Raw genomic sequence first — 12,149 nt, 5'->3', positions numbered from 1 at the left:
GAGGTTGGGCATCTGTGAGGGCACAGGTAGGGCTGGCTGGGACCTGACCCTGCCCCTAGCCCCAATGTCGCTGTTCATTTTGTGGCTTCTTCACTTGCTCTTAAGGGTCGATGCTGCTTCCCACTTGCCCCTCGGATTTGGGAGCAGTCCTCTTCCTCTGCATCTGGACACTCTTCCGAGTCCTCCTGGCTGAAGTTGTGGCCTCTCAGGCGGCAGGTCAACAGCCGAGGCTATCTATCTACTATGGTCTGGGCTAGATGCTGCACTGGGCCAGAGCATCATGGACAGGTCCCCAGCCTCATAGACTCTCAAAGTGTCTCAAGGACTCTCATCCATGGGTTTAGTGAGAATGGCTTTTGTACCGGTTTAGGAGGTCCAGGTAAGTTTCCAGGGTCCCCATCCTACAGATGTGAACCCAGATGTCTACACTCCAATCTGTCCCCATGACCAATGCAGGATCAAGTTGGAGTCGGACAGGTATCACCCCTTCGGGCATATATGACCTTGAGAAAAAGCATCTAAGGTCAGTTGCCCATCCATAGGGCAGACACCACTGTGCCTGCTTCACAGGGGTTACAACAAGGCAGGGAGGGGCTCCGGTCTGCACCCCCTGACTAGAACACACGGTCTGGCTTAGAACAGTCCAGCAAATGCTCAGAGAACTCGACATGGAGATGTGGTTTATATACTGTAAAGTGCTGGGCACTCTTCCACGCCCCTGTCTTCAGGGCACCATACATTCCTCCTCCCCCAACAGCCCTGACTGCTGAACCCCTGGGAAGGGGCTCATCTTCTTGCCTGTGTCTGCAGCTCTGGGGTCACATGACCCAGAGACAGCTGGTCCTCTCTGCTCACAAGATGGACAGAGCTACTTCCACGGTGGAATGTCTACATCTCACGACTACATGGTTCTACTCAGCTCCTCTCCCCCAACCCCACCCCGGGTGGGTTTGCAGTGGCTTCCCAGGATGGGTGGTGGCATCAACCCTCCAATCTGTCCATACTGTACTGAGGTTTGGTAAAGGCAAGTGACTTGCCCAAGGTTTCCAGCAACACCTGGCTTAGACCCAGCTGTCACCCCACAGAATGCTTGTTCCTCTGGAAGGAGGGGCCGCTGCTTCCCTCTCCTCATGCCTGACATCTCCTTAACCATGAAGGTCACTGCAAGAAAGCAAGACTCTGTAGAAAGATGAGCGTTTATGCCTCGCAGGTGAGAGGTCAAGGTTAACGCTTCAGACTCCTCTCTGGGCCCGGCAGCCCCTTTCCAGGCCTGCACCTGAGCTCATAGAAACGATTGCTCTTTCTAAGAACCAGAAATGCCACCTCTGTCTTCCTTTGCTCCAAGGGAGCCTGGGGGATGGGGCGGGGGTCACGACCCTGCCTGTGCCCCTAAGTCCAAGACCCTTTGTCTCTAAGGCTCCCTTCCACTCTGCCACCTGGACTTCCCAGAGCCTTGTGGGATCAGAGGCCAGAGGAGGATTAGGTTCTGCAATGGCTCACCACCCCCCTCCCCGCCATCCTGCCTCCTGGACTTAGTCATCTCTGCCCTCTGCCGCCTTTTCTCTCCATCACAACCCTTCTGCCCGGCTAGGGGAGGAGGACGCTGACAAGCGGCCCCTTCCCAAGGGGGAGACGAAGCCAGGGGCGGGCTGCCCCGTAGAGGCTCACAAGCCGCTTCTGCCCCCCACCTCCTTCCTTTCCTCACACCGCAGCCCGCGCCTCCCCCTCCGCCGCGCTGCGCACGGATGGCGGCGGGAGCCGCAGAGGTGTGTGTGTGTGTGTATGTGCGTGTGTGTGCGTGTGTGTGTGTGCGCGCGCGCGCGTGTGTGTGCGTGTGTGCGCTGTATGCGTGTGCGGGGGGGGGTGTTGTGCCTGGTCCCCGATGCCTATAGGGCTGTGTCCTTTTCTAGGGACTGGGGGAGGGGGCTGTCCCCTGTCACGACCAGGAATTCCCACGGGGGCAGAGCGGGTTCCAAGAAGCCCAGGAAGGGGACACTGCCCTCCGGGTGCTGTCAGCTCCCAGCGAGGCGCTGAGTAATGCGGGCCCCCTCCGTGCGGGTATTGGCGATCAAGGACAGCCCTCTGCCGGGGTCGCCCTGCAGACGATGGGGTGAAGGAGGGGGCGTGAGCGGGGGACTCCACTGATGTCTGCGGGCTGGCGGGGGCGCTGCGGACCCCAGGGCTCAAGTGGGGGGCGGGGGCGCTCGGTCCTCCAGACCAGCGCCCAGGCCGTCGGAGCCCGGGGCGGGAACCCGGGGCACCGGGGCGCGGGTGTCCGCGCCGCTCCTACCTGCCCACGAAATTCTCCAGCACCGAGCTCTTGCCGGCGCTCTGGCCGCCTACCACCGCGATCTGCGGCAAGTCGAGGTCCGCGTTCTGGCCGATGGCAGAGAAGGCGTCCTGTAACCGGTTAACCAGCGGGATGAGGTCTTCCATGCCGCGGTTGCCCATGGTTGCGGCGGGCCCGGCGGGCTGCGATCCCGGCAGCCGCTCCTGCTCCGGCTCTTGGCCCCCGGCTTCGCGGCTGCAGCGGAATATCCCGACTGCGTGCACCGCGGGTCCTCCGCCTCTCGGGGATCCGAGCGGAGCGCTTCTCCAGGCCGCCGCTAGATGGCGAGTAGGGTTTCGTGGACTGGTCACTATGCGCAGACGCAGCGCTGGGCGTCATGGGTGTTGTAGTTTTCTCCTTCTGCGGCTTTCGGGGGACACTTGTGTTTCTGGGGGTACGGATGCTGCACTAAAGATAATCTTTTTGATGATGGCTAGGAGTACTAACTATAGAGATTGGCTAGTATATGGTGGTCATTCATAATTACTTCATTTCAGCAGTTATTTCCAAGTGGAGAAACTGAGGCCTTAGAGGGAAGATCTGGCACCCCCATGCTGCAGTCAGCTGACCAAAGTCAGCCCTAGTCCACTTAAGCTTTGGATGCTTTCTAGTCTAGGTTCTGACACGAATCAAAAATCTGCAGCATATTCCTTCTTATCTTGGGACCTCAGTGTCTTCTGGTTGGAGGAGGAAGAAATAAAAACCATTAATTCAACGAACTACCAGGAACCCTTTCTGGTAAGCTAGGCCCCTTCCGAAGCTTACAGACACAACGCTATGCAGAACAGCTAGGGACTCCGCACTCAGAGATCTTACAGGTGGTGGGATAGACAGGACCCAGAAGATCATTTGTACTAAAAGAAACGGAGGAAACCAACATGGGTTGGAAAGTCACATTAGCCGGAAGGAGCCAAAGGTTTTCCGAAGAAGTAGCCTTTGAAAGGGAACGTAAAAGATAAGAAGGGGCCCGCCACACAGATAGGAGGAAACCACCCTGGTGGAGTGGACAGGAAGTACAAAGGCCCTGATACCTAGGAAATCCTGCCCAGGACAGATGAAAGTTTTGTCTTAAACTCTAGGTCTCCAAGAGGATGATAGCCACATCCAGAAATCGGTACACAATGCCATTCAAACCAAGGGCTCTTGCAGCCATACTTGCCTGTCCTTCTCACACAGACAGACCGTTGGGAACCAGGTCCCCTTACCCACTTTTGCATCAAGAAGGACCTAGTTAGGACTCCCAGCAAGGAGGCCAAGAAAGGGAGGGCTGTCCAGTCATTTCTATGTTCTGAGACTAGGGAAGTGCCCTAGGTATTAAAGACTATTGGGTTCCTGAGCAGGCAGGCACCTGCTAGGACCCCGGTACAAAGCAGTGACAATAATCCTTACCTACAAGTGGTTGAAAGACAAGTGGGAAAGGGAGGGGCAATATGCAACTAAGCCAATGACTACGACTCTGTCGGAGTGATGAGCAGGGAGCAGGGCAGGGGCAGGACTTGTGTTCTTAATTATACAGGATGGTAATGCTGGAGCAGAGACTAGAAGTGGGCGGACCATGAGCCTAGTGGAAAGGGTTTTCAGTTAGGAGAGAACCACCTAGACCTTACCTCTGTGTCGTTTCTGGTTCTTAGCTGTCTAATCTGTAGAGGATTCACAATGACAAGGTAGAATGTCTGTGTAGGGCCCAGCCCAGATCCAGTGCTCACTGACCCTCATTAACGACCACACCAACCACATCAGAAGTCCAGGCAGCTGAAACACCAGCCTTAAGACCCCTCATTCAGAGCAGCTGTTCTTAGCCAACCTGTTATCATCCTGAGGACCAGAGAGGGCAGGGGTGTGAGCCGAGATGACCAGCACCATCAATTTAGGCTGGGCATTCAATTTGAAGATGTCTGTCTGGACCATTGCAACTGGGATGTCCTTATTTTTTTTTTCCTTATTTTTTTTCTTTTCTTTAAGGGAAAGTGTGAATATAGGCTTCCGCTGCCACAAATCGTGCAGTTGAGTTTCCTCACATTTGGGGACCTCATGGGGGTCAGCACACAATGGATGAGCTTCACCCTGGGCAAACCACTTTCTTGATCATGACATCTTTCCTGCCATAATTAAGTATTATTATTTTTGCCTTAAACACAATAGCTGACTTCCTCATAGTAAAACTTACAGTTAAAAACCCACTTTCCAGAAGTATTTGAAAGCCTCAGGACTATCTCCCCACCCACAGATCAACATCACAGCTGAGAATTTATTCTGTGGCCTACCTTTTATCGGTACAAAGTTGGATTGTGCTAACTACCCTGCAATACTTGATCCCGGAGCCACTGGGACCTGGTGGGGAGTTGGTCGGAGATGCAGAACTCCAGGCCTCACCCAGGACATCGTGTGCCATAACTAGAATGTGACGGGGACCAAGTCCTCTAGGATATTGCTGGGCACACTGAAGTTGGGGTGTTGAAGAGGGTGATACTGTGGGCAAAGGAAATTTCATGTAGGTGTGAATCCATGAACAAGCCCACCTGACGTACCCCGTGACCCCGTATTCTCGACATGGCTTTGTAGAGGCTGAAAGAGGGCGCTATGCTGAGCTCCAGACATTGGCCATCACGGAGGCCAGTTATTAATAGGAACATACCCTAAGACATTCCTCCCCGCCAGTGGCTGCGCCAGGTGAGTCCACTGGCTCCATTACAGAACTTTTAGTAGCTCGCTGTGACAGACGAGGAGAATGAGGCTCAGAGCTGCTACTGAGGGATGTGTCCATGGTCACGAAGCCGAGGAGTGACAGTCAAGCTGCTAGAGGAGGTTGGTGTGACTGACAACACCGTCTGGACTGGGAGTCTATGTATTTTTGGGGTGTGTGTGTGTGTGTGTGTGTGTGTGTGTGTGTGTGTGTGTGTGTTTTATCTTCCTAGCTAAATATATGTATTTTGAGTGCACATAAAGCCATATACTCTAACCTCTTGCAATGTGTGCACAGCAGATGCGAACAAAACAAAACAAACAAAATCAACCACTTGAGGGCCAGGGACATGGCTCAGCACACGAAGGCACTAACCACGAAGCCAGCCTACCAGTTTGATCCCTGGTATCCACATAGTTAAAAAGAAAAGCTGATGCCCTCAAGTTGTCCTCTGACCTCCACACAAAACACAAACTCGTGGACACATACACACACAGAGACCCCACACACACATGCAGACACACACATGCAGACACACACACACACACACAAGCAGACACACACACAAGCAAAGACACACACATACACACACTTACACGCCACACACACACCATACACACACACCACACACACACCATACACACACACAGACATACACACACACAAACACACACACACACAAACAAACAAACAAAAAGACAAAAAAAAACACACACAACACACACAAAAAAAAAAAAAAAAAAAAAACAAAAACAAAAAAACAAAAAAAAAAAACAAAAAAAAACAAAACACTTACACACCACACACACCATACACACACACAACATACACACACTCAAATACACACACCCACACACACACCACACACAGAGACATACACACATATGCAGACAGGCACACACACAAGCACACACACACCCATACCCACACACTCACACACACCACACACACACAGACAAACACACACAAGCAGACACACACACAAATAAACACACACACACACACTTACACACCACACACACCATACACACACACACTCACATACACACACCCACACACACACCACACACACACAGACACACACATGCAAACACATACACACAGACACATACATGCAAACACACACACACAAGCACACACACAGACACACACACACACACACACACACACACACACACACGCTAAAATAAAGAAAAACTGAAAGAAACACAGGGGAGCGGATTGAAGCAGTGGTCTTCAGATAACAGCTCCTAAAAGAAGCCCAGCCCAGGGGTCATTGTCTACGTGAGAACTCATGCAAGACCCAGGTAGGCCATGAAGAGGTGAATAAGGTGTGGTTCATCCTAGTGCAGCAGGGACTCACAGGGAGAGTCAGACGCGCCCAGCAGGTCGGGCTCCTAGAGCTCGGGCACTGTGGTAGTCTGAACAGCAACGGCCCCTAAGGCTCTTATATTCAGAAGTTTGGTCATTAGGAAGTGGTACTGTTTGACAGGGATCAGGAGGTGCGGCCTTGTTGGAGGAAACGTGTTACTGGGGGTGGAGTGGGTTTTGGGGTTTCAAGTTCAAGCCAGGCCCAGTGTCTTTGTCTTCCTGCTGCCTGCAGATCCCCATCTGGATGTAGAGCTCTTGGTTCCTTCTCGAGCACCACGCCTGCCTGTGTACTGCCGCGCTTCCTTCCATGATGGTAATGCATTAAGTCTGTAAACCTGTGAGTTGTTGTGGCCATGGCATCTCTTCACAGCAACAGCAACCCAAACTAAGACAGGCACCAAGATCAGAGGCACTGCAGGGGAAGCTGCTGGGCCAGGGAGGGGTGTGTGAGGGGCTGGGTACAAAGGCATTCTCCCATTCTATCCCACGGGGAGGTGCTCCCCATGAGCCTGGGAGAGGACTGATGGCATTGCATGGGGAGGTGCTCCCCATGAGCCTGGGAGAGGACTGATGGCATTGCATGGGGAGGTGCTCCCCATGAGCCTGGGAGAGGACTGATGGCATTGCATGGGGAGGTGCTCCCCATGAGCCTGGGAGAGGACTGATGGCATTGCATGGGGAGGTGCTCCCCATGAGACTGGGAGAGGACTGATGGCATTGCATGGGGAGGTGCTCCCCATGAGCCTGGGAGAGGACTGATGGCATTGCATGGGGAGGTGCTCCCCATCAGCCTGGGAGAGGACTGATGGCATTGCATGGGGAGGTGCTCCCCATGAGCCTGGGAGAGGACTGATGGCTTGCTTGGGGAGGTGCTCCCCATGAGCCTGGGAGAGGACTGATGGCATTGCATGGGGAGGTGCTCCCCATGAGCCTGGGAGAGGACTGATGGCTTGCTTGGGGAGGTGCTCCCCATGCTCCCTGGGGGAGGACTAATGGTATTGTTGACTCTGCCCTGGTGAGAAATGGAGCCAGCAGTCTTGTGTTTTTGTCCGTTCTCCACATACCTCTTTCTGGCCTGATGACTTGGAGCAAGCCACTTCACCTCTGGGAGCTTCAGCTCCTGCAACTGGGATGGATATTAAAATCCCTGAATTTCAGGGTTCGGAGGCAAGGGAGCGAATTTGGGTTGAGAACCAATGAAACAACCATTAACATAAGCTGTAAGCAGGACTCTGCTCCCACCCTCCAAAGGGACCAGGGAGTCTTAGGAAGGCAGCAGGGGGCATGGCTGGATGTCATGACAAGGTATGGGTGGGGGAGGCTGTCACCCAGAAGTCAGTTGTGTCCAGCAGAAATGACCAGATTAAGGCCTTCAGTCAGAAGGATGTTGCTCCAGAATGTGGAGATGGAAGATGGACACAAGGCCGTGCTCACCTGGCTCTTCCCGCCTCTGTCCTCCATCTTTCTCACCATGTTTAGTTATAGAAAGAGGCACAGGCGGGTGACAGCCACTGGGAAGGTCACATGATAAACACAGGGTCTCACAACCGCTCTGCCACCTACTGGGCATAGCTGTTTCCTGGGAGTCCTGAGCTGGGGTGGCAGGTGGCAGGCCTACCTTGTTGTCTGTGTGGTGTGCTGTGCTAGATGCCTGGGACTATCCTCTGCAGAAGGATGGATGTGGATATCAAGTGAGGAAGAGCTGCCTGGGGGACGTTCTGCTGGGGACAGAGGGAGGTAATTGGATTCGTGTACTGGAATCCTACATCCATTCACCCACTCATTGACGTTCACATGACAGGTGTCATGAGCTGAGCCCCAAGGACATGGGGACAATTCAGCAGGAGCCACATGACGTCACTGGAGACAGGAATAATGGGTGCTGGGGAGGTAGCAGGTTACAAAGTGAAGATGCCCTGGTCAATAGCCACTTAGAAAATAGTGACAGAGGCCACTATAGAAACTGTACGGGTGCTGGCGTGGGGGAGGGGATCTGCAAAACTAAGACAATGCGAGGCTTCAGTAAGCAGACACTGGCATTGTTATTGCCACACTCACCATCGCCATGTTATTTCGAGCAGTGTCTCTTGTAGCCCAGGCTAGCCTTGAACTCTCATAACTGAAGATAACCTCACACTTCCGATCTTTCTGCCTTCACTTCCCAAGTGCTGGGATTGCAAGCATAAGCCACAATACCTGGTTTTATTCAGTGCTGAGGTAAAATCCAGGGCGGTGGGCACGCTGGACAAGCACTCTGACGGTTGAGCTACATCGTCTGCCCGTTACTCCCACCATCATCATGCAATGCCCTGTCTGACTAGAACCCTCTCTCTACACAGACGGAGCTAGCCCTGGATTTACAGCAAGTCTTGGGCTCCCGAGTGCTAGGACTACAGGCTGTGTGCCTGGCTGGACCTCATTAACCTGAAAAGCTCAGGGTAAGTCTGAAGAGACGGCTCAGTAGTTACCAGCATTCATTTTTGCTAGAGGAGCCAAGTTCGGTAATCAAAACTTCATAACTCCAGTCCGGGCATTCAGCACCCTCTGTGGGCTCCGGGCTTGGACGTGGTGTAGAGACGTACAAGTAGTAAAAATGACAACTTTCCTCTAACTAAAACACATTTCATGAAACCTCAGTCAAACTTCTGGTTGAATTTTAGAGGCAGGGAGGGAGTTAACAAAAGTCTATATTCAATCTGGGGGAAAAAATGACAGGTTCTGGAACTGGTGAGTTTTCTTTAGTTTCTGATTTTGGGGTACATTGGACATAACTAGGAGCAGGTTGGACCCTGGAACAAAACAGGTGTTGACATAGATCCTCTGAGTATTAGGAAACTTTTCTTTGATACAAAGGCTTTTTTTCGTAATAGAGGCAAAAGGGCAGGGAGATGCCTCGCTGAGTAAAAGCACTTGTGCGAAGCCCGATGACCTGAGTTGGACTCCCAGAACCCATGTAAAGGTAGAAGGAGAGAACAGACCTCTACCACACCACAGCACACATATCCCATAATACACACAAAACACACTAGTAGTAAACATAAAAATTAAGAGGCAAGAAAGAGATTTCAATGGTTTTTTTTTTCAGTCTCCATGAAGAGAGTCTTTTGTTTAAAAAAAAAAAAATCTTTTGGGGGCAAGAAATTGATCAAAGATAATTAGCTTCAAACAGTCGATCCAGAGCCTTTCTACCCACAACCTCAGCTGTCTTCAAGACCTGAGATCACGCACATTAAAAAAAAAAAGGGGGTTGGGGATTTAGCTCAGTGGTAGAGCGCTTGCCTAGGAAGCGCAAGGCCCTGGGTTCGGTCCCCAGCTCCGAAAAAAAAGAACCAAAAAAAAAAAAAAAAAGGAAATAAAAAGTCTCTCTCCTCATGACCAAGTCATCCAAAGCAATTGTTACAAATTAGACAGAAAAAAAAAAAAAGTAAAAATCTCCTCTTGAGCCCACTACACACTGTTATCCCGTGCCCTCCATAAAGGCTATGCGCTTCCTATTTCTTAAGAGGCAGACACCATGACTTATTTAGTTTTTCTCCCCGAAGTTGACTGCGTTCCAGGCTGCCATTATAAATGATGTTTCCAGGAACAAATGTCCTAGTTTTGAAACTCTCTTTTCTCACTGATTTCCTGGACTACAGTCCTGCAAGGGGGTTAGTCGGTCAAAGGGCAAAGGGCGTTCTAGAACCTTGATAAGGGCAGGGCTTGGCCGCTGCGGGCCTTGAAAGATGCGCATGCGCAGTCAGCTCCCGCTGGCTTCCCATCTTCGCCCGCACCAGCATTATTTTTAGTGTTTTCACTTTAGCAACTAGCTAAGCTCGCTGTGTACCGGCGTCAGTGCTAAGCATTATGTAATGTCATCTTCTCACACACACACACACCCAGCAGGGGACACTAGTTTTGCAGATCAAGAAACCGGCGGGGAGAACTCCTCCAGTCCTTCAGGGTCGGAAAGCTAGAAGGCTAAGGAGAGCCTCACTCCACCTTCACTAACCGCGCGTGTTTCCACCAGGGCGCAACGTCTATTTTTGTTTGTTTGCTTGCTTGTTTATTTACTTATCTATTTGCCTCAGTGTCTCACTAGTCCAGTCTGACTTTGGATTTGAATTCGAGATCATAGCGCCTCTGTTCCACAAGTATTAAGGTTATAGACTGGGGCCACTATGTCCAGCCAAGCCAGAGTGCGGTTGGTTTGGCTTTTTTTAAACTTTAAATCATCATCATCATCATCATCATCATCATCATCATCATCATCATCATCACCACCACCACCACCACCACCACCCAAGATCTTGCCGTGTAGCCCCAGCTAGCCTGGAACTAGCGATTCTCCTGCTTCTGCCTCCCTTGTGCTGGGTTCACGGAAGTTTTCCGATCCGTGAGTTTACAGCTGTCACTAGCTCCCTTAGATATCCTTATCCTTACAGGATGATTAAGCCCCACCATCCAAGCTTCCTAAACACGCAGACCCCAAGCGCCGTCCCAGCGCGCTCCGGTCAGATTGAGCCGCTTTAGCGTTGTTAACGCCAACAACTGCGAAGTGGGTCCCAGGGGGAACCGTCCGCACCTGAGCCCCTGACACCAGGGCGAGTCCCGAGCCTCGGGTTAGAGCAGTCACCTGATTGCAGCAGTAGTGATTTGTCCTCTGCGGACCCTAGCGCCACCGTGCGGTCAGTCCTCACGGTCAGCGCTGGGCGCGAAGTGTGGGGATGACCCTTGACAGGGAACGATGTAAAATGAATTGCCAGCTCAGTGGGGTTGAGGGGCGCGGTGGAAGGACCATTTTAGGGGCAGGATAAAAGCCATTAAAGAGAGCAACTGGGCCAGACGTGGTGGCTTGAGCCAGCGGATTTCTGTGAATTCGAGGCCAGTCTGGTCTATAGTAAGTTTCCCTTTGTAGCCCTTGCTACACAACATAACGAAACGGGAAAGAAAATTAGGGACTGGAGAGCTTGCTAAGTGGTGAACGTCTTTTTCCTCTTCCGGAGGATCCCAGGTTCAGTTCCTAGCACCTCCAAGGCGGTTCCCAACTATCCGCAAACTTCTTCCTTAGGGGATCAGATGCACTCTTGAGATCTCTGCAGGCATTAGACACATACAAAGCACACATATATTCATGCAGGTAAAACATTCATACATGTGACACAAGAAATAATAATATATCTTTAAAAATTGGGGGTGGGGCAGACAGTTCAGTGGTTAAGAGCACTTGGTCTAGCCGAGGAGCTGGGTTCGATTCCTAGCACTCCCAAGACTTCACAAATGTTCAGAACTCCAGTTCCAGGATGTATATGATATACATGATATACACATAAGTCTTTTTTAAAATATGTAAAAACCAAGACTACTTTTTAAAAACTGAATTCACAACACATTGGCGCATGTTCTCCCTTCACGTCCGCTTGCTCCGGTCAAAGCCCAACGCAGGCTTGGGATCCGGGGACAGTGGTGGCCTCGGGGAAGTCAGTTGGAATCTGACCGTCCGTCCTTCTGTCCCCCCTCTATGTCCCTGCCGGATAAGCAGAAGGCCGTGGGAACTCAGAATCGCCCCTTCCCGATACTGGGGCCTTGGGACCCGAGCCTGCGCTGCCCAGCGCCTCCTAGCACCTGAGAGTCACCGCGGCTCTAGCGACTGCAGAACGGTCGTGGTCCCCGCGGCGTGACCCGCGCGCGAGACTTGTTCGCCTAGCCGCGGCGTCCGCGCCGAGGCCTCCGGACCTCTAGAGGGCGCTCTGCGCGGGAGTGGCCAGCCACTGGGCCTTCGGAGTG

At 52.1% G+C, this 12,149-nt stretch overlaps 1 protein-coding gene and 1 non-coding gene across 14 annotated transcripts in view; both read right to left on the bottom strand.

Annotated features, from left to right (window-relative positions):
* Dnm1 (dynamin 1) overlaps positions 1 to 2,576 on the bottom strand; it is a 42,996-nt gene extending 40,420 nt beyond the window's left edge. For 11 of the 13 annotated variants that reach the window (XR_004387960.1, XR_004387961.1, XR_004387962.1 and 8 more), the window contains exon 1: positions 2,291 to 2,576. Coding sequence is in view for 10 of the 13 variants with exons in the window: in XM_032902768.1 (XP_032758659.1) it covers positions 2,291 to 2,451 (161 nt within the window). In the remaining 3 variants the exon portion in view is untranslated. The remainder of the gene's footprint in view (positions 1 to 2,290) is intronic. The other 2 variants (XM_032902762.1, XM_032902763.1) reach the window with 1 other exon arrangement.
* Positions 2,577 to 4,289: 1,713 nt separating this feature from the next.
* On the bottom strand, positions 4,290 to 4,445 carry LOC116902579. Its single transcript, XR_004388172.1, has one exon. It is a non-coding gene; the product is annotated as a U1 spliceosomal RNA (small nuclear RNA).
* Between the last annotated feature and the right edge of the window lie 7,704 nt (positions 4,446 to 12,149).

This window comes from Rattus rattus, chromosome 5 (assembly GCF_011064425.1).
Source record: "Rattus rattus isolate New Zealand chromosome 5, Rrattus_CSIRO_v1, whole genome shotgun sequence".
Classification (NCBI taxonomy): Eukaryota; Metazoa; Chordata; class Mammalia; order Rodentia; family Muridae; genus Rattus; species Rattus rattus.
This window is presented reverse-complemented; position numbering and strand designations above follow the sequence as displayed.